Source organism: Stenella coeruleoalba (genome assembly GCF_951394435.1).
Source record: "Stenella coeruleoalba genome assembly, chromosome: 1".
NCBI lineage: Eukaryota > Metazoa > Chordata > Mammalia > Artiodactyla > Delphinidae > Stenella > Stenella coeruleoalba.
This window is the reverse complement of record NC_137169.1, coordinates 186974639-187000764: the sequence shown is the minus strand read 5'-3', so window position 1 is coordinate 187000764 and position 26126 is coordinate 186974639. Positions and strand designations below refer to the sequence as shown.

General features: G+C 45.9%; 1 protein-coding gene across 1 annotated transcript; it reads left to right on the top strand.

The window, feature by feature from the left end:
• The first annotated feature begins 1566 nt into the window (after positions 1-1566).
• On the top strand, positions 1567-26092 carry ATP1B1 (ATPase Na+/K+ transporting subunit beta 1). The gene is made up of 6 exons (XM_079935526.1): positions 1567-2144; positions 6876-7004; positions 19837-19992; positions 21737-21921; positions 24524-24604; positions 25608-26092. Exons 1-6 carry the CDS (start codon positions 2048-2050, stop codon positions 25869-25871), a joined length of 912 nt encoding a protein of 303 aa, XP_079791652.1. The 5' UTR covers positions 1567-2047; the 3' UTR covers positions 25872-26092.
• Positions 26093-26126: the final 34 nt, after the last annotated feature.

The window sequence follows — 26126 nt, the reverse complement described above, 5'->3', positions numbered from 1 at the left end:
CAGGTGCAGCCTCTTCCTGCAGTTCTACCACCAACTTGGGGCTTTTCCAACATAAACACTGCAGGGGCAAAGCAGGGGGTGGCTTCCTTTCTCAACACTGCAGTTCTCAAGGTTGCCCTTGACCCAGCCCTACATGTAGCAGCCCCTTGGGGGCTGGGTGGATGGGTGGCTGCTTCTGCATTTCAGGAATTTTCAGGTTTGCCCAGGTCTGGTAGGTGGGCCTTGAGAAGGATTAGCGGGAAAGAGCTCATACTACATCAGTTCAAGGTTGTCCTTAGACCTGCCAGGTTCACCTTGGTGACAGAAAGGTGACCCCCGACAAGCATCCCCTGTATTGGCTTTCTGGATATGGGGAGGGGAAATCTCCTTTTCCAGGATGGGCTATGTTGCTCCCTGGGGATGAGACCTCTCTGCAGTGACTGAAGAGGCGCCCCTGCTGATTTCTGCTGTGTCACTCCCTTGAGAGGGACCTGTGAAGCTGTTCAGGTGTTTAGCGGAGGGAGATGAAACCAAGGAGTTTGGGTTTTCAGGCACAGGGGATAAAGGAGGGGAAGGGATAAAGGGTACCAAGGACTGCCCTGCACCTTCTCGCCATCTGAGCTGGGTTTCCCCGTGTCCTGTTTGGCCCCAGGCATTTTATAGAAGAACAAAGTGGTCGGTACTCCCGAGGGGGCATAAAACCACGTCCGTGATAATACCAGCCACCGATTCGGCGCCAAGGGGAGTCCTCGGTGGCTGGGTCACGTGCAGACATTGTCGCCCGGGTCTAGACTGGTGTGAGCCGCCAGGCAGTGCGACTGGTTTCCGAAGGAAAGACTCACTGGGGGCTGGCGGCTCGGCCTCCGACACCTCCCACCCCTTCCGAACCCCGGATCCGGGCTGCCGCCCTGGGTGGGTTTGGCAATCGTCCTGCTTGAGGTGGTTCAGGCCGCCCACAGGGAGCGCAGCCCGGCAGTCACGAGCCGGGGCTGCCGGCTGGGCTGGTCTAGAAGGAGAGGGACGGGCCGGAACTGCAACCGCAGGGGCTGGGAGCCCGGAGGGGGCGGCAGGTGCAGGAGCGGAGAGGCGGGGCGGAGCTGGGCAGAGTCGCCGACTCTCAGGCGTCCCGGAGTGACCTTCCCCCACCCGGCCAGGGCCTAGAAGGGGTGGACCTGCGGCGGAAGGAGGCCGGGAGCGCACGAGAGGGACCGGATCAGGACAGCCGGGCCGGGGTCCCCGAGCGTCTGCCGGGCGCCGGGCGACGCAGGTGCCGGGCACCTCACTAAATAAAGAGCGAGTATGCGCCCAGCCCGAAGCGAGGGAGGGGGGCTGCGTGTTGCTGCCGGGGGGCCGCTCGCCGTTCCCCCGGCCCCTCTCCGCGCCCCCGCTCTCCAGCCCGCCCCTCACGCCGCCGCTCCGGCTCCTTTGTGCCGGCCCCGCGCCCGCCCCTTCGAGCCCTAGGCCCCTCCCCTTCCGCGCCGGCGATTGGCCCGCCGGGCCGCTAGTGGGCGGGGCGCCCGGCCGCCTAGGCGCGGTATATAGTAAAGGTAGGGCATGCGCCCTTAGCCAATTTCTCGGCTCGTGGCTGGCCCCAGAGTCCTAGGCCCGCAGCCCGTTGGTCCGTCCTCTTGCCTCTGACTTTCTCCTGTCCCCTGCCTGTCTCTGCAGAGGTCACAGGAGGTGGGGGCCGAGCACGCGTCCCCGGCGGCAGCGGGAGCGGCAGCTGCGGGTTCGTGTAGCCCCCGAACCCCCCACGGGCAAGAGGAGCGCGTGGCGGACCAAAGAGCGCCCGCGAGCGGCCGTGAGCCCACCAATAGGTGCGGGGCTCGGAGCCGCCCAGCGTGCGCGGTCCCTCCCTCCTCTCTCCGCCCCCGCCCCCGCCGCCGCCTCCCCCTCCTGCCTCTGCTCCTCCACCGCGCGTCTGGCACTTTGAGAGCCGCAGCGGCAGCGGCGGGTGCAGCCTGCGGAGAGCCAGGCCGGGGACGCCGACCGGCAGCCGGGGAGGACGCGAGGGCGCACGCCGCAGTCTCCCACCCTTAGTCCCCGCGGCAGCTGCTGACCCGCCACCATGGCCCGCGGAAAAGCCAAGGAGGAGGGCAGCTGGAAGAAATTCATCTGGAACTCGGAGAAGAAGGAGTTTTTGGGCAGAACCGGTGGCAGCTGGTGTAAGTACGGGGTCCGCAGCTCTGCTCCTAGCGCCTTGTCTTTCCTTGTAGGCGCATCCCCTGCGCAGGCTCTGCGGACCGCTCCGCACGCTGCGCGCTGGAGAGGACGGAGGGGGTCGGGTGCTGAGCGCTGCTCAGATTGCGCCGGCCTGGGCTTGTCATCCTGTGCGGAATGTGGAGTCCCCGGGCTAGACGCGGGGTGGGGATAGGAGCGCGCCAGGTAGAGGGTTATGTATATTTTAGCGGTCTTCGTAATTTGCAGTCTATCGGAGCGTCGCTTGAGCTCTTCCGTACTGGGAATGGTCAGGCTGTGGGAGACTAGATATGCCTCTCCCTATAGACATGTTTCAAGTCCTTAAAAATGAGATCTGAGGCTCTGAGAGAACCGCATGAGGGTAATCGGATCGAATGCAGGCGAGGTTGTGTATTATAGCAGCTTTCTTCTAGTCTAAATATGTACCTCAAAAGGCGGGTGTGGGAGGGCGGCGGTGATGGTGGCAGAATCCATACACTGCAGTATTTCGTAGCGGTGCCCAGAGTTTCCCCCGATGACCTACCCTGGAGTCATCACAGCCCAGAAATGGCCCAGGAAGCTCCATGTCAGGACTTCGTTTCTGAGCCTTGGCCCCAAAACATGGCAAAGCCTGGTTGTTTTCAGTGTCTACAGAGAGATGCAGAATCAGTAGCTTGGGTTGATTACGGTGAAGGGTTACTGTAAGAAATAAATAGCACAAAGGCAGTAGCAGGTTATCTTATAAGATTTTGGGCAGCCTGTTGCTTGGCTGGATAGACTTTTTTTTTCCCCCCATTGAAAATTAAATACCTTACTTGTCTTCCACCTCTCTACACGGGAAGGGTGACATTTTTTTTTAAGGTCATTTTGAAGGGCAGAGTTGTAGGCAAATCTGTAACAGTCGTGACTGCTGGGGAGAGAGAGAGAGAGGGAGGGAACCCCCCTCCTGCATCACTGCCTCCTCCTTCTCTAATATCATCATCACCATCATCATCATCATAGACACCACTAGCACCACCACTGCAGCCACTAAGGGAGCCCTGGGTAGGTGCTGATGTGGTGCTCCTGATTGGAAGGATCTGTGAGCATCGGCAGGAGAATGAGTCAGGGAAATAATGCTTGGCTGACATTTTGAAACGGAAGAAGCTGGAATATACGATTTTTGTAGAGGAAAAAAAAAATGCAGCCTGTAGTGGGTCTCTTTGATTGAAAAGTAAAGGGTTAATAATGCATCACATTTCAAGGTTAGTCAAGGTGAAACCTCATCCCATACCTGTGCTGAGAAGCATAGAGATCCCTGAGCCATGTTAAATGTAGGTCTTTAAAGGGATGGCTTTTAGCTTGTATTCTATATTTTGTTTTGGGAAGACTCTGTTCTTCAGTGGGATTACTGCCATAGTTTCTCACGCAGAAAGATAGCTCTCTGTGTTTTCTTAACGTGGAAGGAAAAGCCTGAAGAACTCTGGGTGTTTTGTAGGGTGAACAGCTCCTGGCCTGGGCCGTCTCCCAGCAACTCCTGGTAACTCGAGTGAGGCCTGAGGGGTGCACTGCAGAATGGGCCCTCTTCTCCCAGATTCACTGGAGGTTCCTACCACGATGATCTGACCCCAGCCTCGTCATGGGCCAGGGGCTGCATTGACCCCAGCCATATTGTAAAATTTGCCCTCTAGTGTTTTTCCCTCTCATAAAATGTCTTTCGTTCCTCATTCCATTTCCAGAATGATATTTGTTTTAGAGGGTAAGGCAGTATGAAACGACTTGTTTTGTAAGCTGACATTTTATAAGGCAGCACCTCCGTATGAGAGAGACTGTGTTGATATTTGTGTCTTGATACCACATACAGCAAAGTGTTAAATACACTGATTAATGAATGCAGACATCAGGACTGGTGCTCTTGTCTCATCTTTCCTTCCATTTTCCAAGATGCTGGGTTAAAAAATCTGGTTTTTATTTTGCACTAATATGTTTACTCCTTTCTGGCAATGTAAGAAATGACAGAGCCCCTCACAGGCAGAGAGAGTGGCAGCAGCTGTGTCTCCTATGGAGAAAATGCCACCTTTCTAGTACTGGGCCCAACGTGGATGCCCTTGGGACCAGGGCAGGTTGCCCTTGGTTCAGTTCGCTTGTAGGTAGATTTTCACCAAGATGGACGCAGGAGCCTCCTCGCCTGTCACCTGCTGGAGAAAGCGCAGCACACAAATCACCTGGTGCTTTCTACCTTTTTATTAAGTTAATACAGGCGTTGGTAGATTTTTATGTCTACTGCTGGGCCCAGATGCCATTTTCCCTTCTGTCTGTGACCTTTTGAAGGGTACTCGTTCTTTGTTTGTTTGTTTCCTAACTGGAAAACCTCTATATTACTTGTATTTTTTAAAAGGAAGAAACATTGCTTCAAAGGAAAAAAACGTCTCTAAAGTTTACCCTCTGTGCCACCCTGGCTGGTTGGTACAGTATGCCCAGCTTTTCTTTCTGAGCCTGTGTGTCGGTGAGCCCCCACTGCATAGGCCCTGCCACACCTGCGTCATCCACTCTAACCAAGTGACCTCACAGCACCAACGGGGGAAACTGTGCCAAGTAACGTCTCCGAGCAAAAGAGAAGAATCCCCCACTGCCCTTAGCGTATAGTGTCGGGCAGATAGGAAAGGCTGTATCTCCTTCAATTTAATCAGCGTGCTTGCAGAATGGGTTGTTTTTCCGTAATCATATTTGTATTTTAAATCGTAGCCTCAATTATGTGTCTCCTCATGTTGTTAGAATTAGGTATCTGGAGTCCAAGGAATCAGTATAAAAATGCTTCCGTGGTTAGGCAGAGAGTGCCAAGATGAGGTGAGGGCAGCAAAAAAGAGGATACAACAGTTCTCTTTCTGACCGTGTTATACCAACTCTTGTACCTCTTAGGAGCATTCACTGGAAAATTTTTCCAGATCTCTTGACGTCACAGCCTTGCCATTTGCCTACTGCTGCCTGGATACAGAATGCAGCACTTAACCCTTGTCCTGCAGGGAAGCACTGATTGAGTTGGGGAGCTATAGTTCTGCATTGTACAGTCTTTTCATTTTTCCTTATCTTTGCTTGTGTCTTTGCCCTTTTCCTTCTTTTCTTTTTGAATAGGGGAGAAAAAGGATGAAGCATTTTGGTGTGGTTTTATGTGTGTTTGGCTTGTTTTAACAGCTCTAGAGTATGATTTTCCCCTGAACTATTTATTTGCTGATAGAAAAGTTGAGCTTTTAAATGTACGGAGAAGGCGAACCTGGCTGATTACAGCCACAGTGAACCCACTCCCTCCTGACCTCCCTCACTCCCACACACACACACACACACACACACACACACACACGCTTACACTTCTTTTCAATGATGCTTTTGTTCTGTTGCTTTCTCCCAAGGACCCCAGCATGTAATGCAGGAGATCTGAACGTTTTGAGAAGTAAGCTAAAGCTTCCTTGTGCAGTCATGTTTCAGATTTGATAACCCTACGGCTCACTGTTCCCACTGCTGCCTTCACATTGAGTGGCTGGCACAGGGCTGCCCGGTGGTGCCTAGTACAGCCTGTTACTATGCGGCTAATTGGGGAGATAATCCCTGTAAACCAGTAACTGATAGCCTCATTCCAGTCCATGGGCTTCTCGGTTTGTTATTTATTTTTTTTGGCTTTTGCAGCTCTTTCAGCCTCCATTCTGTTGTCCTGTGAACTAGGGGGAGAGGAAAATGCAGCTTATCAAGTCAGTCCTTAGTCTGAGTCTAGTCAGAAGATGAAATAAAAATGTGCTTGCCATTTTTACTATAGCAGTTCCTTCCTTCCCTTTTTTTTTTTTTTTTCTTGTCTGGTGCCCCTGAAAGGAAAGACAGTGTACTTGGTCAGGAGAGCTTCACTGGGTCTCTCAGCGTTCATTGCTCTTTCTCAGCATAAAAACTCACAGGTGTTTGAATGTTTGGAGAAGCAGCAGAGCCTGGATTGTAGTATTGAAACGTCAAAGGATAAGCAAGCAAAGAAAACATCAGTCTCTAAGGAAGTGTGTTGTCATATTTGAAATGCACTGCATAAGCACACAAACACAGCCCTAGGTTTTATTGATGATCTTCAGGACATTTTTTTTTTAAAGGAACATTTATTTATTTATTTATTTATTGTCTGTGTTGGGTTCTCGCTGCTGCCCGGGCTTTCTCTAGTTGCAGCGAGCGGGGGCTACTATTTGTTGCGGTGCTCAGGCTTCTCATTGTGGTGGCTTCTCGTTGCAGAGCACGGGCTCTAGGCACGTGGGTTTCAGTAGTTGTGGCATGCGGGCTCAGTAGTTGTGGCTCATGGGCTTAGTTGCTCCGCGGCATGCGGGATCTTCCCAGACCAGGGATCGAACCCGTGTCCCCTGCGTTGGTAGGCAGATTCTTAACCACTTAGCCACCAGGGATGTCCTGTGACATTTTGTTTTTAATTTAGGGAATAAAATTATTTCCTATAAAGAACCTTACTTCTAATTGAATATTCATCCTACCCGGAACACACATGCACTATAATGGAGGGCTGCCCATCCCCCTGTTTTTACCCTACAGTCTGGGAACGAGATGCACTCTCTTGATCAATGTTGGAAAAGGAAGCTCTGAAGACACAGCTTGGAGGGGAAGCCGGGAAGGAAATGCATTCGTCTCTGGGAAGGTTTGCCTTGCATTCTGAGCATGTGACTGCATCACAGCCTTTTTGTTTCTGTCTGTTCCCCTTGCAGTTAAGATCCTTCTGTTCTACGTAATATTTTATGGCTGCCTGGCTGGCATCTTCATCGGAACCATCCAAGTGATGCTGCTCACCATCAGTGAATTTAAGCCCACGTATCAGGACCGAGTGGCTCCACCAGGTAAAATGAACGTGAATAAGTTCAGTTTTTCTGGAGGTAAAAGGAGCGTGACTTTTTCAATTGCGAAAACATTCTTCTGAAAATTGTCTATCATGTGGTCTTAAACCCAGCCTAGGAAGGAAAAATCGGGACTTCTGTCTGTTGCAGCCAGCTCTCCTACCTGCACTGCAGGCAAAGCTCCTAGGGTTGCAGGCATCTTATTTTCCCAGCTCTGCTGGGAGCGAGGAGAGCCCTGGTCCTCTACCCAGCCTGCCACTCACCGCCTCTGTGACTCCCAACCACAGCCTTGCTCTCCTCGTCCCTCCCACCCAAGGGCTTGGTTAGTGGGATCATTACAGGGCCTTTCCAGCTCTCAACGCACATTTTTCACTTGCTTCAGGGGCCTATGACTCAGATAAATCCTATAAAAAACCAATCTGGCTCCCTTTTTTTGTTTGTTTGTTTTTTGTGGTACGCGGGCCTCTCACTGCTGTGGCCTCTCCTGTTGTGGAGCACAGACTCCGGACGCGCAGGCTCAGCGGCTATGGCTCACGGGCCCAGCCGCTCCGCGGCATGTGGGATCTTCCCGGACCAGGGCACGAACCCGTGTCCCCTGCATCGGCAGGGGGACTCCCCACCACTGCGCCACCAGGGAAGTCCTGGCTCCCATTTTTAAAGGTTAATTTATTTTTAGGGATGATGAGAAGCTCTGAAATGGCCACCCGCTCCCAGGGAGATGAGCCCTGACTTCAGGGGTCCATTCTTCCACCTGCTATTCACAGGCAACTTGACCTTAAACAAAGGCACTCTCTCTTCACTTCTCAATATATATGCCTGTTTGTTTAATAGGAGTTTTATTTATTGGCTTTCTGGGCCCCCTTTGCAGGTTAACTGTCTCCTTTAGCTCTGAAAACTTGGGGCAATAAAGAGGTTATCATAGAGGAATGCAAACTGCCGCATGAGTGCCCTGCGGTGATGTGGGTGCTGTCACTGTTGAGTGACCTGCCCTGTACGTGTGCATGTCCACGCTGGTCACTAAACCCTGGGGAGACCCACTGCCCTCATGCCTGACGCTGACAGAAGGACAAGACAGCAGCCACAACCGATTGTTCTGTTTGTGATTGTACTGTCTGGCTCATCTAAAAGTCTTTGTCGGGACCTGGAGAGAGGAAATGTTGCATAACTTCCGGGTTCTCACATTGTCAGTGACCTTGAGGCTGCCTGCCGCTGGGGGTGGCAATGACGCGTCCCCTCTACACTTTCCCTGGGCAACGGTTTAGTAACAGCTGTACTGAGGTGACAATCTTGAGGCTATCTTCATGGGACTGAGCAGCCTTGATCAGGTGCGGCCGCCAGTCACAGCCTTGTCGTGTCCACCTCCTCCCTGGGCATGAGAAAGTCCCTCGGAAGAAAATCTTCAGAATATGGAGATGGAAAACACTGGTTTTTAGCCCCAAGTCAAGTAGTCCTCTACTGTAAGAGAACCCCTAAATATTTCCAGATAAATTTAGATCTAGGGGATTTTGGAAGTGAAAAAAAGAGAACATGTAAGTATATAAAATGACTGCTTAATAATATTCCAGTTTCCAGCAACTGTTTCCTAAAAGAGGTGGGTCTATGGAAAGGTTGAAGCAAGAATTCCGGTTGGTACAGTGAAACGTAGGATCTTAAGTAAACATGTTGGACTCTGGCTTTTATGATAGTAAAGCACGGTGTGTCTTTTCATGTTCACTTTTTTTTAAAATTAATTAATTAAGTAATTCTTTGGCTGCATTGGGTCTTCGTTGCGGTGCGCGGGCTTCTCATTGCAGTGGTTTCTCTTTTTTTTAAATATATATTTAAATTAATTAATTAATTAATTTTTATTTATGGCGGTGTTGGGTCTTTGTTGTTGCACGTGGACTTTCTCTAATTGCGTTGAGCGGGGGCTACTCTTCGCTGCAGTGCATGGACTTCTTATTGCGGTGGCTTCTCTTGTTGCAAAGCACAGGCTCTAGGCGCACAGGCTTCAGTAGTTGTGGCACACGGGCTCGGTAGTTGTGGCTCGCGGGCTGTAGAGCGCAGGCTCAGTAGTAGTGGCGCACGGGCTTAGTTGCTCCGCGGCATGTGGGATCTTCCTGTACCGGGGCTCGAACCTGTGTTCCCTGTGTTAGCAGGCGGATTCTTAACCACTACGCCACCAGGGATGTCCCTCACGTTCACTTCTGCTAGAGTTTTTATGGTAGCATTAGTCATAATTTAAATTTGTGTAGACCTTTTATTTTTTCTCTTTTTTTGCCATTTAAAAGCTAATTTTCACTGATTCACTTTGTTATAAAGCAGAAACTAACACACCATTGTAAAGCAATTATACTCCAATAAAGATGTTAAAAAAAAAATAAAATAAAATAAATCTCAAAAAAAAAAAAAAAAGCTAATTTTCAATCATGATGCCATTTTCTAATAATTCTTATACTCAAAGTCAAAGGCGACCCCAAAGTCAAGCATTTTCTTTAATTTCCTAGATTTAAAAACTAGTCCTTGACTAGTTTGACTTTGGGGTATCAGTCTTTTTTAATAAAATTAAAAATATTCTTCATGTTCTCTGCAGAAAGGGAAGTTTCACTTTCAAAAAGAAAGAGCCAAAGAGCTGGACCTTTTAAGTAAGGGCTTGTAAATGACCTTGCCTGGAAAATCTACTGGCCGAGGTGCCTTCTCTCCGTTTCCCTCCCTCCCCTTCCTTCCAGCCCCTTCCTAAAAGACACATTCTGAGTACCTATATTTAGTGTCCTCACAGCAGTTGGACTGACCTGACAAACCGTCACTTCTCCAAAGGAATGCTGGTGGCTCATCTTGGAAATATGCATTCCTGTCCTTTGGTCTGAGTCACAGGAAAAGTGCTTCCTCAGCTCTCCATCCTCTCTGCCCTGTCCCTTGGGTTCTTTGTCACTTCTCTGTCTCTCCTTTTCATCATCCCCTCACCCATCACCTTGCCAGGAGAGTCTAGGTCAAGCCCCCTTTTACCCTCGCCTTTCCAAGGGACATGGCATTAATTTGAAAATGATAGAGGCCTTTGAACCGGGAGGCCAGGTCGGCAGAGCACTTGCTGCGAACAAGGGCAGCCCGTGGACTCTCCCCGAGTGCTCTGAGGGACCCTCCTGAGCCCTCCTCCTGGCATCTTTCAGAACAGATCTTAAGAATTTGTATTTTTGGTAGGCAGTAAGAACTGAAGGAATATATGGAAGGATACCCTGGCAATTTTTTGACTTCAACTTAATATCTCTAAGCCTGTATTTTCATGACAGTTAAAGGGAGGAAAGTGTATATTTAAGTCAAGTGGACCTAGTGAGAGTGAAAGAGCTGGTCCATCATTTAAAGATATAAAGACTTATTAATGCTATTATTAACTAAACTTGAGTCGTGAATACAAACCTGGCCAGACTGGGTTTTGACTGCCCTTTTCACACTGGAATACCTAGTAATCAGATCTCTTCTAAATAACATGTGTGAATGTGGTCAAATTAAGCAGTGGCAATTGTGCGGTGCATTTGGGTCGATACGTCCGTAGCAATGGACAAGATGCTGGGCTAAACCCAGAAGTCTCAGAGTAAGGACCAAATCATCAAACGGAAGAAAAATGTAAGAAAAAATGGATGACATGTACGGTTTCTTGCCCTGAGCAGTGGTGGCCATCACTGCTGATAATGTCTCACAGAGTTGTGTTGCTATGAGATATTGGAACAGATCTGCCTGCTCAACCTGGAAGGCAAGGGCTACTGGGATTTTATGTCGAAACATATTAATTTGCTATTTTTGTGGGTCAGAAATGGTTACGTGTTGGCAATTTCACATTGCCTAAGCTAAATATGAAAGCAGCCCCTGAGGTCCTAAGCCACGACACGGAGGTTCCCAGTAAAATTGACCTGAGAATGACAAGCAGGGGCTGTGGAGCTGGACACAATCCCACCATTCTACACAGTACTTAACTTCACTGAGCCTCAATTTTCTGATCTATAAAATGGGAATAATACGTGTAAGGGTTAAAAGAGATGATAAATATCTGTAAGGTGAATAGTACTTTATAGTTGCAAACCTAGTGGCATTAGGTGGCAATATTAACAGCCGCCTCTATTTTTATAGCCCTATCATTTCACTGGAAGCAGCAGTTTCTTCTTTTTTGGATATTGAATTCAGTATTTCCAGGCTTTGGATGATATAACAGAGATGCTTTGACACTTAGATGATATGACACTTAGATTTTCATGAAGGTAACAGAATCTTAGCTGTCCAAGAAAAGGGTTCGGGAGAAGTTGGGTTAGGAAACACGTTGAAGAAAAATGTTCAGGTGACATTGTGTTGCTTCTGTAATCTCTCCCTCTAAAATACCCACATTTGTTGGATTAGCCCCTACCAAGCTTTCCTCCCTGAGGGACCCTCTTAGGAGAGTCCTCAGCAGTTGGTCAGTGGCATCTCTTCTCACCATGTTAACGGTGCTGGATCTGGAGAGAGACATGGGTGTCAGCATGCTAGAGAGGGCAGGAGGCACGCGAGCGTGCCCGCTCCCCCTCCCCGCCCACGGTCACGCTCACGAGGCCCCGTCCCTGGTTTGACCGTGCACTTCTCGCTGCCTGGCCAGTGGTGTAATGGAAGAGTCTCCTCTTCCATCCCTGCTGCTCACGCCACAGTGGGATGAACCAAAGTGTGTGTGTCAGTCAGGGGGTCCAGGGAGATTCCCAGCTGCCTTACTTCCTGGTAAGCAGGTATGAATATGTGGACTCTTCTCTTCCTGTTAAGTTGTGGACAGGTTTTTTGTTTTGCTTTGAAGTAAAGATGGCTCAGTGCCGGAAGAATTCTTTTTTTTTTTTTTTGCTGTACGCGGGCCTCTCACTGCCGTGGCCTCTCCCGTTGCGGAGCACAGGCTCCGGACGTGCAGGCTCAGCTGCCATGGCTCACGGTCCCAGCTGCTCCACGGCATGTGGGATCCTCCCAGACCGGGGCACGAACCTGCGTCCCCTGCATCGGCAGGCGGACTCCCAAGCACTGCGCCACCAGGGAAGCCCAATAATTCATTTTTAAAGGGTCATATTTACCATGAGATGGTAACCAACATCAAGGCAGAAGAATAAACAGGGTGGGAAGACCGGCAGCCCACACTGCCACCACCAGCAGACTCCATTTCATCTTGATTGGCAGAGGGAAACATCTTGTCTTCAAATCCATTAAGATAGAAGGCACCTGTAATTCCAATCTCATTGTATTGGGTTGGCCAAAAAAGTTCATTTGGGTTTTTCCGTAACATCTTTGAGAAGTCACCATATCGAGCTCAGAATTGCTTAATTTTTTTTTTTTCAAGCTACATTACACCCATGTTACTCTCTTTCACTTAAATTTCAGAGGGGCAATTGGACATATTTGGCTTCCTTATGCTTCAGAGGAATTGTTCCTTCAAAGTGCCAACAAGGTGTTTTTCAGCTATTTCGTTAGATTCCATTGATCCGTGAGCTGACACGATAAATATGTGATGCCCTCCAGGCCCACCTGGCGCTCTGTTCCCTCTCCTCTCCTCCCTCCCTCAGATGGGTCCTGCCAACCTACTCCCAGAGTTTAAGGCTGTGGATGAGCTGGCATTGGTGACGCTAGGATTTCTGGAAGCTGCTGCCCAGAGTTGTAGTTTGGGTAAAGGGTTGAGAGCAGCAAACTCCAGGTTCCCTTCCTCGGTGAGCCTCGCTGTTTGCCCTCCACAACTCACCCACTTCTTCATGTCTAAAGACGAGGGTACAACTAATAAGTCAGCTCGGGTACACGGGAAGTCTACTAATTAACTTAAAACTGTTCTTGGAGACACACAAAAAATGTGTCTGCATTCATATGCTCATTTTAGATGAGTGAGCAGAGGAGAGCCCTGTGATGAATAGGACCAGGTAATAAATTTCATGCGGAGATGGGGGTGGGTGTAGGGGGAGATGGATCTGTGGAGCTTCCACTGCGCTCACTTGGGGGAAGGGCTCGGGGAGGACGGCAGTGGAAAGAGCACCGGCCTCACGGCCTCCACGTCTATCTCCATGTCTGTGGTACAATACCTTGGGTTGCAATTGGTGTCTGTGCTTGTTCAGCGCTCTCATTCTAGTGATCTCAGGACTCCAGAGCCTATCTGACACAGACAAGACGAGAGGGAAGTTGGGGAGATGAAGGGGAGCGGGGAGGTGTCCCCTAGGGGCTTCCAACCAGAAAAGTATCTTTCCCCACATACACACGTGAGATAGACGTCATCAAGTATCCTGGATAACGTGGTGTCTTGTTTGGGGATAGTATTGGTCACTTAGCAAATTTTATATCTCAAGTCAAAATACTATGTGTGCTTGTTCTTCAGTTTGGCCTTGGATAAAAAAGCATAATTAACGTAAAATAGTAGGATTTGACTATGTATATTTTCCCATTATCAAAGGGGTTGTCATTTATCTTGGGAACAAGCACAATAACGAGCTCTACAAAATATCAAAGATATGTCCCTGTGAAATTCTGTGCACATCTAAGATGGAGCCCTTGAACTAAATAATTCTCTCCCTGCTCGCCTGAAGATGATCATACAACTACAGGAAAAAAACTCTGATGATAAAGGGTAATTCCATAAACAGAGAAGGGCCTTCAACCAGTGTGCATGGCATTCAGCTTAGGAGAAAAGATTTCCATACACTAAGGGTTGTTGAACATCCAAATAGGCTGTAGCGAAAGTCCAGCAACCCATCTTTCTAAGACTTTTCTTCAAAAAGAGCAGCTTCTTGAGGGTTTGGGAGGGTAGGTGTGACCCTGCCTGGAGGTAGGGGGGGTGGACGTCAGCTGATCCCAGGCCACAGTCGAAAGCTGAACCTGAGGCAGAAGGTGAGGCTTAGGCTACGGGTTTCCAGAGGGCACAGTGGCACCTTTTTCCCTGTGCTCTCCCTGTATTTTATTAGGTAAACTGATATTAATCATGCAGGGGTAAAATAAAAATTAAAAACAGCAGTCAAAACCCATAAATATCTTAGTGGCACTTGAAGGGGTAAAGTGTGTGTGTGTGCGTGTGTGTGTGTGTGTGTGTGTGTGTGTGTATGTATGTGTGCCTAGAAATGTATGACTGTGTGTATAAAATCACACACCCCCAGCTTTTTTTTTTTAATTGAAAATTACTTTTCTGCTTGGAATGTACAGGAGACACATGATAGATATGTGTTGTGTGCATGGCTACCTTTATAAGCATTTCTTTGCCTCCTGGAGGTTTCTGTGGAGAATGATACCTGTTTAGAGTATTTGGCCGAGTGATTTATTGGATGTAGTAAATGACAGGTACAAGCAGCTGTGCTTTGGGATTCCCCCTTTGAGTAACTGCTAGAAGGTTAAAATGAATGCATTCTAGTTTCAGTACTTCAGACTCACAAGTAGATGGAGAAATTATAAGCCTGCTAACATTATAAACCTAATTGGAAGCAAAATACTTCTTTCTTAATGAAAAGCCTTTCTTTTCTCTTTCCTTTCCTTCCCTCTTTTACTTGCCCTGACCCCTCCTGCTATGAACACCTACTAAAGCCGAAGATTGAGTGTTTTCCTTATTTGTTTCTCAGGAGATGGGGAACCAAGGAGAGGCCAGTGTAACTCAAAAACAAATGCAGGGGCTTCCCTGGTGGCACAGTGGTTGAGAGTCCACCTGCCGACGCAGGGGACACGGGTTCGTGCCCCGGTCTGGGAAGATCCCACATGCCGCGGAGCGGCTGGGCCTGTGAGCCATGGCCGCTGAGCCTGTGCATCCGGAGCCTGTGCTCCACAAAGGGAGAGGCCACAACAGTGAGAGGCCCGCCTACAGCAAAAAAAAAAAAAAAAAAAAAAGCAAATGCAGAGCCAAAGGGTTTTTGTTTGTTTGTTTAATTATTATTTATTTTAACTTCAAATCTTATGTTAAACTGACATACTCATTAAAAACCAAATATTAAAATTTCACATATCCAGATTCTCATTTCAGTCTTTCAGGTGGCTTTATTTGATAATAATCAATCTGTAATTTAAGGCAAATGGTCAGATCAGGGCAAAGCTGTACAGAGCTCAGCGTGGTTAATGTCGGTTCAAGTTCAGAAGACTGGAGAAGCAAAAGGTTAGATCTGTTTCCTGGAATATAATTTGAAACTACAAGCTAGTGATTGGGTGTTCTGCTATCTTTGGCCTCTGGGAGTTACCACTGCAAACAAAGCTCGGCCTTATCCAGAGCTATAACTAAGGACTGTTAAGGAGTGAGCAGTGTGGAGAGGGACAGCTGAAAGTATCTGACCTAGTGTGAAAACAACTAATGAGAAGGCCAGTCAGCAAGATGGGATTTGTGTGTCCTTGGAGAGGGTCAGGCTTGAGGAATTTGCCTGTGGACTCAAGATAATAAAGAAGTTGCCAAATCCAATCCTAATTCTTTCTATCCCTTTTTTCCATTAGTCTGATAATGTAAAGTAAATGGTTTAAAGGATTTAGATATCAGGTCAAGGGTCCTTCATCTGCCTCTTGTAAGTATCTAATTGCTATCTAATTAGGGAAATGACTAGGAGTTTTCCTAATGTTTTAGAGAAAGTCTCATCAGAGATTTTAAGATTATCCAGAACAGAACTGTCCCGGGTTGGGGGGGGATTGATCTCTGAGAGCTTCCAGGAAGAGGAATTCTCAGGTCAGCAGGTTCTGGACAAAGAAAAGAGTGGAGGCAGAGACGGTGGGTGAAAGAGTGAGGGACCTTTAGAAATGTGAGGAGGGGCTGAAGAGCAACAGCCACCCTGGACCGTGGGGCGGCCTTCTGGATATTTTTGTATTATTTATGTACGTGCTCCATAGGTGAGGGTTTAGCGACAGAAGCTGATTGCATGACCTCAACCCAAATGGTTCATGTTTTTCTGGATAAGCAACATTTAGATCAGAAGTTAGGTATCTTAAAAGGATAGTCACTAAGGCTTATATTCAGAGATCCCTCAGAGATTCCAGAGGGAAACTTTACAGAAGAGAGCGAGACGCGGCCGAGCTCCCTGAGTTGACCCATCATTCCTGGGCTCCCGTGGCCAAGGTTGTCACGTCACTGAAAATGCAAAGGATGGGGCAGAGACTTTGGCCCAAGGTCTAATCCAGCTGGGCGAGTCACAGGATTGTAAGACCCAATGCTTAACTGTCCATTTCACCTCTTGCCTTCTCAGTTTCACCAGTTTCTGCTGCTTCTCTGTACAGAACACAGTAGAGATTCTTCAAGTGTGCTGATCTGCTTTTCTCTCATGCGGTAACATAGAGGCTTGACAGGGCTTAGGTCATAAGCCAAACTCTCTGAAGGATTTGGGCTCTTGGAAACTGGTAGACACAAGACCAACTGTGTGTAACATTTTTCTGAGCCAGTGGGTACCACTGTGCATGTAATAATAATATCTACATTTCCGTTAGTCTGCTGAAGAATTCACTCACTAGCAGTACCCTTTTGGTAGTAAAGGGCCCACAGCACTGAGTGAAAGGAGCTAATGCCTGGGGTCTCCCACGTGTCACGTGGTCTCTTTAATAGTGGAGACCCTGCACTTGGCATTGGGAAGGGATGAAAAGCACGCCGCAGAATCCCAGCTCCTCTTGTTGCTTTCCTTTTCTCTCTGGGAGAATCTGAGAAGTACATCCCTCATCCTCATACACACATCCGGGAGATAGAACAGCCGCTGGAAGAGGGATGCAGAAGCGGCCAGAAAGTGAGAGGCGGACTGCTGGGGAGGAGAGCTGAAGCCAGGCCAGAGGGAACACTGACCTGTGTGACCCTCACCTTGCCATTTAGGTCCTACCGTGTTTACTCTCAGTGTGACCTTCCAGGGTCACTTTCCTCTTTTTAACCTGTTGGGTGAGATACTCCAAATCTCACACCAGGCTCACTGATGTTTTGTTAGCATTTTCTTTTTTGCTGCGTCACTTGCTCTGCAGATGGACCATGGCTGGCATGACTGATGTCCCTGCCATCAGCCAGACGGTCGTTCCCCACCTTCTTCCTACCTGAAGATTAGGCGAGACTGCTCTTTGGCTTCTGACAGTTGCTCTCATGTTCTTCACCCTTCATCTGTCTACCGCTCTCCCGCCTTCTCCTTCCCAAGCCTGAAAACACTGTTTAACCCTTGGCCCATAGATCTTCTCTTAGTCCATTTCTGCCCACCACCTTCGCCACCAGGGTCGAGGCAAACTTCCTGCCTGACAAATTCAAAGGCATTTGCCTCCGAGTTCTCTGGCTGCCCTGTGCACTGCCTTTCTCTGTGGCCCCTCGCATGTGAATGCCCCTCAAAGCTCTGTTCTCTCCTGACTCCAGGGTTACTCTGGGAGAACATACCATCCCCCTGAGTTCTGTTAACCTCTGGCTCTGGGACTGTCTCTGCACTTCCCCAGGTCCAAGCAAGTCACCTTGACTTAAATGTCTTGTTTACAACCCAAACCAGCGATGACCCTCCTTCCCAGACGTTGCGCATTTCAGCATTTCAGCCGGGGATCCCTATTTACCCTACTAGCTCAGGCAGGAAATCCCAGTGAAAGCTTCTCCTGACCTCTGTTTGTTTTACTTTGTTTATGTTTGCACGTATCTATCATCTTTATCATGTGGCCTCTTTGTACCATAAATAATCACAATGCCAGTTTTCTAACTAAATAATGTAGAAAAACATTTTTAGGGTATATTTAAATTGCTTAAGTCATACAGTTTTCTACGGTTTGTGATAATCATAAAAAAATGTTTTAATTGTAGTAACCTTTATTTTTAACTGAAGATTTTCTGCTACTTCCTCTCTGACTCATTTCCATCACTGTTGACAGCTTTTTTCCCCCTGAAATTCTTCAGGTTCTCCATCACCCTTTCCGAGATGATTCTTTTTTTTTTTTTTTTCCGGTACGCGGGCCTCTCACTGCTGTGGCCTCTCCCATTGCTCCGGACGTGCAGGCTCAGCGGCCATGGCTCACGGGCCCAGCCGCTCCGCGGCATGTGGGATCTTCCCGGACCGGGGCACGAACCCGTGTCCCCTGCCTCGGCAGGCGGACTCTCAACCACTGCACCACCAGGAAAGCCCCCGAGATGATTCTTAACGTCACTGGTAGTTTGTCTCGGGCACCCTGTCTGCCTGGCTCCAGACCCTCACGTTCCTTGTCTTCATCTCCCATCGTCTCCATTCCTCTAGGGAACTACAAGCACAGAAGAACTTGCCCATTCAGCCCCCTGAGCTGGCCCCCCCTCCCCTCATTATTTAACTGATTTTGAAGCTCAAAGCCATCCTTAATGACGAGAAAAAATAACGGCCATTTAGCCCAGGCCCTACTGAAGTCTGGTCTCACTCTGGTCATCACTTCCACTTTGATTAGGTCATTATCTTCATACCCACCTCACGACTGCCACCCTCAGGTTCTAATTCTCTAAAGCAGTGGTTCTCAAACCAAGGGTGCTTAAGGATCTCTTTAAGCTTGTTAAGCAGAGATTCCCAAGTCCCACCCTTAGAGATGGGGATCTGGCAGGTCCCGAGTGGAGTCTGCCAGGCTTCGTGTTTAACAGGCCCCTAGGTGAGTGATGGAGGTACCCTGAAGGGCTGTGATGATGAGGCACCTTTCATGCCCAACACAAAGAGGGCTGGTCTGGGAGTGGGGATTCAAATAGGGTTGCCAGATGAGCAAATAAAAATACAGGAGGCCCAATTAAATTTGAACTTCAGATAAACCATGAATAATTTATGTAAGTATGTCCTGAATTTTACACGAGAGATACTTATATAAAAATTTTTTCATGGTTTATCTGAAATTCAGATTTCACCATGCATTTTATATTTTATCTGGCTGTCCTGGAATAGAATGCCGTTGTGATTGGCTCTCCACCCACTGTCTTGCGTAGTGCTGTGTAGTGTTGTTCAAATATCTATTTGGGAAGTCTTGTGAATGACAGAGGCTTTTAGAACTTAAAGAATCTAAAAGTCCATTGAAGAGTGGAAATCCAAGGTGCACATACCCTGGCTGGCACTTGACTTTCTCAGGATAACCACTTATGTTTGGAATGGAAAGCAGGAGTAGTAACTGCACATAAATTGCATATTCCTCCAGTTTAGGTGAAAAGATCCAAAGAAATGTCTCTACTGAGTAGTCTTGAGTCTGTAGCATTTTCAGCGGTCATAAGTTAATTGATTAAAAGGAGTATGGAAGACGATGTCTGTGCTCAGTCTTACGTACAGTTAGAAAAGGAAAAGCCACCTGCATGAGATGCTTGCTAGCAGTGCGCAAGGGAGGACTGGAAAGATGACAGGCTTTAGAGTACCACGTGCTTGGGTTAGAATTCCGGTTCCACCACTTCCTCTGTGACCTTGGGTCAGGTACTTAACCTTTCTGTGCAAGAAGTGTTTTCATTCATAAAAAACAGATATGCTTATCATGAAACGTTGCTGGGGAACTTAAATGACATCTGATATCAAGACATAGTCATTGGTACTTACGTATTTAACCTAAATGCCAGAGAAAGGATTTCACAGGAGAGAGAATTTATTTTTTTATTATTTTTATTTATTTTTATTTTGTTGCGGTACGTGGGCCTCTCCCTGTTGTGGCCTCTCCCGTTGCGGAGCACAGGCTCTGGACATGCTGGGCCCAGCCGCTCCGCGGCATGTGGGATCCTCCTGGACTGGGGCACGAACCCGTGTCCCCTGCATCGGCAGGTGGACTCTCAACCACTGCGCCACCAGGGAAGGCCGGGAGAGAGAATTTAAACCATTCTTTTTAGTCAGATGGGATTAGCAAAGTATGTTTTATACGTGGAGAGTGAGCTTTTGAAGTATCTTGGTTGACTACCTTCCCACTCATGACTTTGCTCTGTGTTTTTCTAACTTTCTTCCTGCTCTAGGATTAACACAGATTCCTCAGATCCAAAAGACTGAAATTGCCTTTCGTCCTAACGATCCCAAGAGCTATGAGGCATACGTGCTGAACATAGTTAGGTTCCTGGAGAAGTACAAAGATTCGGCCCAGAAGGATGATATGATTTTTGAAGATTGTGGCAGTAAGTAGACGTATTTTGGATGTTTGTGGTTGGTTAATTCTGATTTCCTGTTTCTATTTGTTACTTAATGATTGAAAGATACTCCTGAAATAATTAAAAGATTGAACTCTGGCCATACTGAGAGGATAGTTTTTTTGTTTTGTTTTGTTTTTAAAGCAGGAACACTTTATGGGTTAGGCTTGGATGCAATGAAATAAACAGTATAGCCTCAAGTATTACTTTTACCTGTATTTGAAAGGTGTCTTACTTTTGAACACTCCCAAATATCTCTGTTTTTACTACTCAGACTCAAAGACCACAGTTACAGATTTGATTCTCTCACATCCATTGATTTTGAGAAATACAATTGCTTATATTTCCAGATTTCTGTCCCCCTCCCTCCCCATCCAACCCCTGGCCCCTACAGAAGAGTTCACAGGACCTTCTGTCACCAAAATGAACCTTTGGTGTGATTAGCTATAACCACACTGATACCGATGGAGGAGGGTTTATGGTCAGGGTATATCTTAGAGACCCTGGCCGGGATGGATAATGAAGTATGTCTTATCCTATGTCCATCATATGGATAAGGGAATGACTGATGAATGTAAACAATGGCTCTTAGTTCCATTAAGCCATTGACAGAATGCACATCTTCCTCCTTGCTACCTGGAGTGTGAATTTCCCAGCCTTGTTGTCACGCCTACCAAAACAAGACGCCACTCTGAGTTACCAGGTGATACCAGTTTTTCTGATTCAGTTCAAGCATTTATCACCTCCAGTTCTTTAAATGGCAGACCGTTGTGTAATATGGGGTGAATTGCCATTTTAAGTCATTTTAAAAAGATTTAGTAATTTAAAAGAAACTCTTTCACTAAATTTTTCTCATTAGAATTTAAATGAGGTTTTCATCTTACTTTGTAGTAATTAAAAGGCCCGTATGATAGATACTTAGAGTGAATCACTTCTCAGGAGATGGACTGAATTGAGGCACTTTATTTGAAGGGAAAATAGTTAGTTTGTGGACTTAAAAATATGTATATAATTTATGGTATTTGCATCCATTTCCTGCAGGATGCTTTAATCTTGAATTCTGTTCTCATTTATTCTTTCTCTGGCTTTGAAATAAAAAATGCAACAATACAATTTCTCACTTGAACAAATGCTTATAAGAACTCAGTGCTGAAAGACAAAAACTCAAAAAGAAATTTTTTTTAAACCTTGAATGGTGGTTGAAAAGGAAAAACAATTCTTTCCTACTCCCTTTTTACTGTTTAACATGTTAATTAGAGGCATAGCTCCGAGAAATCCCGACCATGAAACTTCCAGTTCTGAAAATTATTGGCAGTCCTTTTGTGCTCTAATTATAAACGTCCCTGTTATTGAGCTGAGCTGATGTCGACCTGTGCAAATGATGCTACTCCTGAAGAGAGATCCAGTTTCCTTTCAGTTTTCTAATTAGTGGAGTCATCCATTATTTAAAGAAAGAAAAATCGGCAGAGACCCAACATCATGTGCTGCTCATCGAGCACTGTGAAGCTTTGGTACTGGCTGTTGCTTTTGGTAAAATACCTTTTTAAGGTCAGTGGAGAGAGGAGAGATGGCTTGCTGGAAATCCTTTCTTAACTCAGGTGATATAATACATTAAGTGCAGGATAGCCCTGTCTTCGAATAAGTCATTGTGACAAGGAAGAGAGCCCTGTCCTTTCTCAGTGGTGCTCAGGGAATTGTTGGTACAATGTGAAAATGGCGTTTGCATTTTCAGATGTGCCCAGTGAACTCAAAGAGCGAGGAGAATTTAACAACGAAAGAGGAGAGCGAAAAGTCTGCAGGTTCAAGCTTGAATGGTTGGGAAATTGCTCTGGAATAAATGATGAAACTTACGGCTACAAAGAGGGCAAACCATGTGTCATTATAAAGCTCAACCGAGTTTTGGGCTTCAAACCTAAGGCAAGTAATATTTTAAATCATAGAATTTAGATGAGCCATTCACAACTCGATGTAGTCCTTAATTGGTATGAAAAGAGACCCTAACAGACGTTTAAAGGATACTCAGTGACAGTTTTGAAGCTGATCAGTAGAGTAACACTGAAAAACCTCTGTGGCCACCTTGGAATTCTTAGGGTTAGGTCATTAATCTCATTTCCTAAAGTTAGAGAAATTCTGTGTGGCAAAGCCAAATTCTGAAGTAAGTCCTGTGGCCCTGTTCTGGATTTCTATTATGTAATTCTATAACGTAAACTCTTTAAAAGTAAAAAAGAGAAAAAGATGTCTTTAAATTTAAAACCTACCTGAACTGTAGGAGCCACAGGATTTAAAACAAACCAAAAAAAAATCTCGTAATCTGAAATAATTATCTGGTCATCAGAAAAAATGTTTTTTTTGTTTTTTTTCTGAATGAAGTTTCCGTTACAACTTCTAATTCAAAATTAGAAGTTGAATACTGTCTAGGTTGAACTTTTATAACCATGCCATTGGCTTTTGCCATTATTGCAACTTATAATGGGTAAATACTACTAGAGATCATTGAACAATTGCAAATTGCCTTCGCTCACCATTTGGTGGGATGGTAGCAATTCTTTAAAATTAGAAGAAAAAATTGTATGGGTGTTCTCTCTGTTTTTATAAGACTGCTTATTTCATTCTCTCCCCCAGCTCATGAAGTAAAAAATGCTGTCCTTTTCTCTTAAGCGTGGATTCTTACAGAAGATTTCTCCCATTTGCTCATGAGAGCATTGCCATTAAGAGGGTAGTTTTTGGTTCTGATAGGAATTGACTGCAGTATACAGAGTTATATGAACAAACTTACTTCATTTCTGGAATCTGGCTCTTTTGTTCATTAACTTTCTATTATTTGCTCTTTATTTCTGCAATGCTTATTACCCATGAATAATATTTTCAAAAGAAAGTCAATGTAGAGATGAAAAGTTTTATTAACATAACTGAAGGATACATCAAAACTCCTTTACTGCCACCAGAGGCAAAAATGGATGAGTGGGTGCATGGATGTTTGCCTGGCTGGCTTGTTGGATCTCCTACAGAAATTAATGTACCTCTCAACAGAATTTTAATCTTCGTTCCACGTAGACTAGGAGGTAATCGAAGAAGAATGGTGAAAGCCATTATGTCACACTTAGAGTTGATATTCATATTGCTAGGAAATTCTTCACCAAGATAAACAAGCTATTTGGCAATGAAAGGAATTGGTGCAGTGTATCCAAAGGACTAATCGTGATCTTTGCTCTCCGAATCCCTCACTTTTGATAATTCCTTTTCCTAGACATTGAATGATATTTGTCCCCCACAGAGTCTGTTGTGATTCACATCTCTTCCCATATTTATAAAGATATTCTGTTAAAGTGATGAATTCAGCTACTCTTTCTTTTCAGTCTTTGTTTTTTTTTTTCCTTTGGATTCCCCTTGGTTATCCATTGCCACTTTCTGATTCAGCCCCGCATCCCAAATCCCCAACTCTTTCGTTGTTGGAATTACAGAGGTTGCAGTACTCCACATCTCACTTGATGTGCCCGTTCCCTCACTCCCCGAGGATAGATTCTGGTAACTTCTTTATCAATGTGTATTTTCTCTTCATATTTTTAAAGATAAATCTATTGCTGGCAGAAAGTTCCAAGAAGCAAATCTAGATGATCATTTTCTTATATTCCAAAAGAAAGAGCAGTACCAAAAATAGTCCTTTACTGACATAGAGAATTGTGCATTTTATCTGACTTTGATTAGGCTATGTATGTGTTACATCTCATGTCAGGACTCACATACTCTGCTGATGTGAGTAAGCAAGTGCCTGTCTGTCTTCCAGGGGGTAGATGTCCATCACACTTCTCCTGAGATGGATTTGAGCCAGGGATCTAGGAAGGCAGGCCCTGGATATTTCACTACAGCAGTAATTTTCAACGTGTACTATGGGTCCCTTCGATGGAGTTACCCCTTCACAAGACCCCTTCATTGAGGGCAATGCCACTTTAATCTATTTTACATGCTGGACTTGCCTAACAAAACTGGGACTTAAATGACAGGGCCTCCACTGGAGATTTAAAAAAACAAAAAAGGGAAAAAAAAAAAAGAGGAAAGCTTACTTGAAGAAGGCATGCTTGAGGGAGAAGGATGGCATTATTTATTCATGGCTCGGGAGGAAAGCCCAAGTTTTATAAAAACAGAAATGTCAACCAACCTTTCCATCTAATTATAATCTTAGCAAATGAGAAGAGAGCATTATTTCTGAGTTGGCTCTTATTTTTCAGTGTCCTTGAATAAAGCTTCTAATGGGTTGCCATTAGAAGTTCCATTTAGTACTGGGCTACACATCACGGCTTAATTGTAGTGGTCACAAAACTTGGGCATTTATTTTCAAGAACATCACAGCATGACCTTTCCTAGATTGGTTAGGAGAGTCATTCATTCTGCTGTCCTCAAGCGTTTGGTTATTATTTCAATTGACCAAAGTGTACTTGTTTGGGCTACAAGCTCGTTTTATTTTTCAGAAGTTAAAGGAATTATTTACAAACTTATTGACCAACATGGATTTTATTTTTAGCCTCCCAAGAATGAGTCCTTGGATACTTACCCAGTGATGAAGTACAGTCCATATGTCCTGCCTGTTCAGTGCACTGGCAAGGTAAGGAGACCTTTAGAGTTACTGAGGGTGGGGCAGGAGAGAGGGGAGAATGAATGAGATTGTTTTAAATTAGAGGTAAAACTTTAACATGGGAAATAAGAAGCACTGCTTCCAGGAATCAGTCTCAGCTGATGGAATTGTAGCTACACTGGGTAAAACTTCTTAAAAGAACAGAACGATGTAACAAGAATAAAAACATCTGTCAGTTTCTCCAACTGGAACAAGAAACCGAAATATCTGAATTTAATCAGTTGGAATATTGGTTTACAGAACTGAGGTGAACTAGCCCACGTGAGTGCTTCTCTGGCTCACATGGTGTGTTAAAAACTTGAGGCCAACGTTTTTGTTTTTTTTTTTTAATAATTTTACATTGAAAAATTGCTTCTGGCTTTTCTTTAAAAACAATATTGAAATATTAAGGTAACCATCAATGTGTATTCCCTTTAAATCTGAAGACAGGTACCTGATGGATTGTTTAGAGAGAGAAGCAGAATAAAGAAAGGGAAATCTCCAAACAGTTCAAATTTATGTTGGCACCAAGAAAGGAAATGGACACAAGAAAATGAAAGGCAAATAGTTAAACTTTTGGAGGTAATGTCATTGAAAATATCCACTGGGCCAACACTGAAGACTTTCTTTCAGTGCTGGCCCTACTTCTAGGAGGTTGTGTTGGCTTGAAGAAAGGCCTTAGTTGGCTTTTGCTGCAGTTTCCCATTTGTACAGTGAGGAAAGCCTCCTTTTAGTGACCGTTTCTCAAGGCTGCTAAGGATTAGGCTGAGTGTGTCTCTTCCTCTCGCGGGAGATGCGGTTCCCGTATCCTCCAGTGGTTAGTGCTCACCTCCTCCCGCGAGGGGCTTGAGCTGGCATGTCCGCGGATGACCCACTTCCTCCAGCAGTAGCTTGCAGACTGCTTTGTGGGACTGAGAGTCTCATTTGTATGTGAGTACAAATCGTCATCCAGGATGTGAGCCCTGAAAAATCTCATTTCCTCTCTGGTTTCCAGCGAGACGAAGATAAGGAGAAAATTGGAACCGTGGAGTATTTTGGACTGGGCAGCTACCCTGGTTTCCCGCTGCAGTATTATCCCTACTACGGCAAGCTCCTGCAGCCCAAGTACCTGCAGCCCCTGCTGGCTGTACAGTTCACCAACCTCACCATGGACACGGAAATCCGCATAGAGTGCAAGGCGTATGGTGAGAACATTGGGTACAGTGAGAAAGACCGTTTTCAGGGACGCTTTGACGTAAAAATTGAAGTTAAGAGCTGATCACAAGCACAGATCTTTCCCACTAGCCATTTAAAAAAGTTAAAAAAGATACAAAAACCTACTAGTCTTGAACAAACCGTAATACGTATGGGACCTACACTTAATCTATATGCTTTACACTAGCTTTCTGCATTTAATAGGTTAGAATGTAAATTTAAAGTGTAGCAATAGCAACAAAATATTTATTCTACTGTAAATGACAAAAGAAAAATAAAAATTGAGCCTTGGGACGTGCCCATTTTTACTGTAAATTAT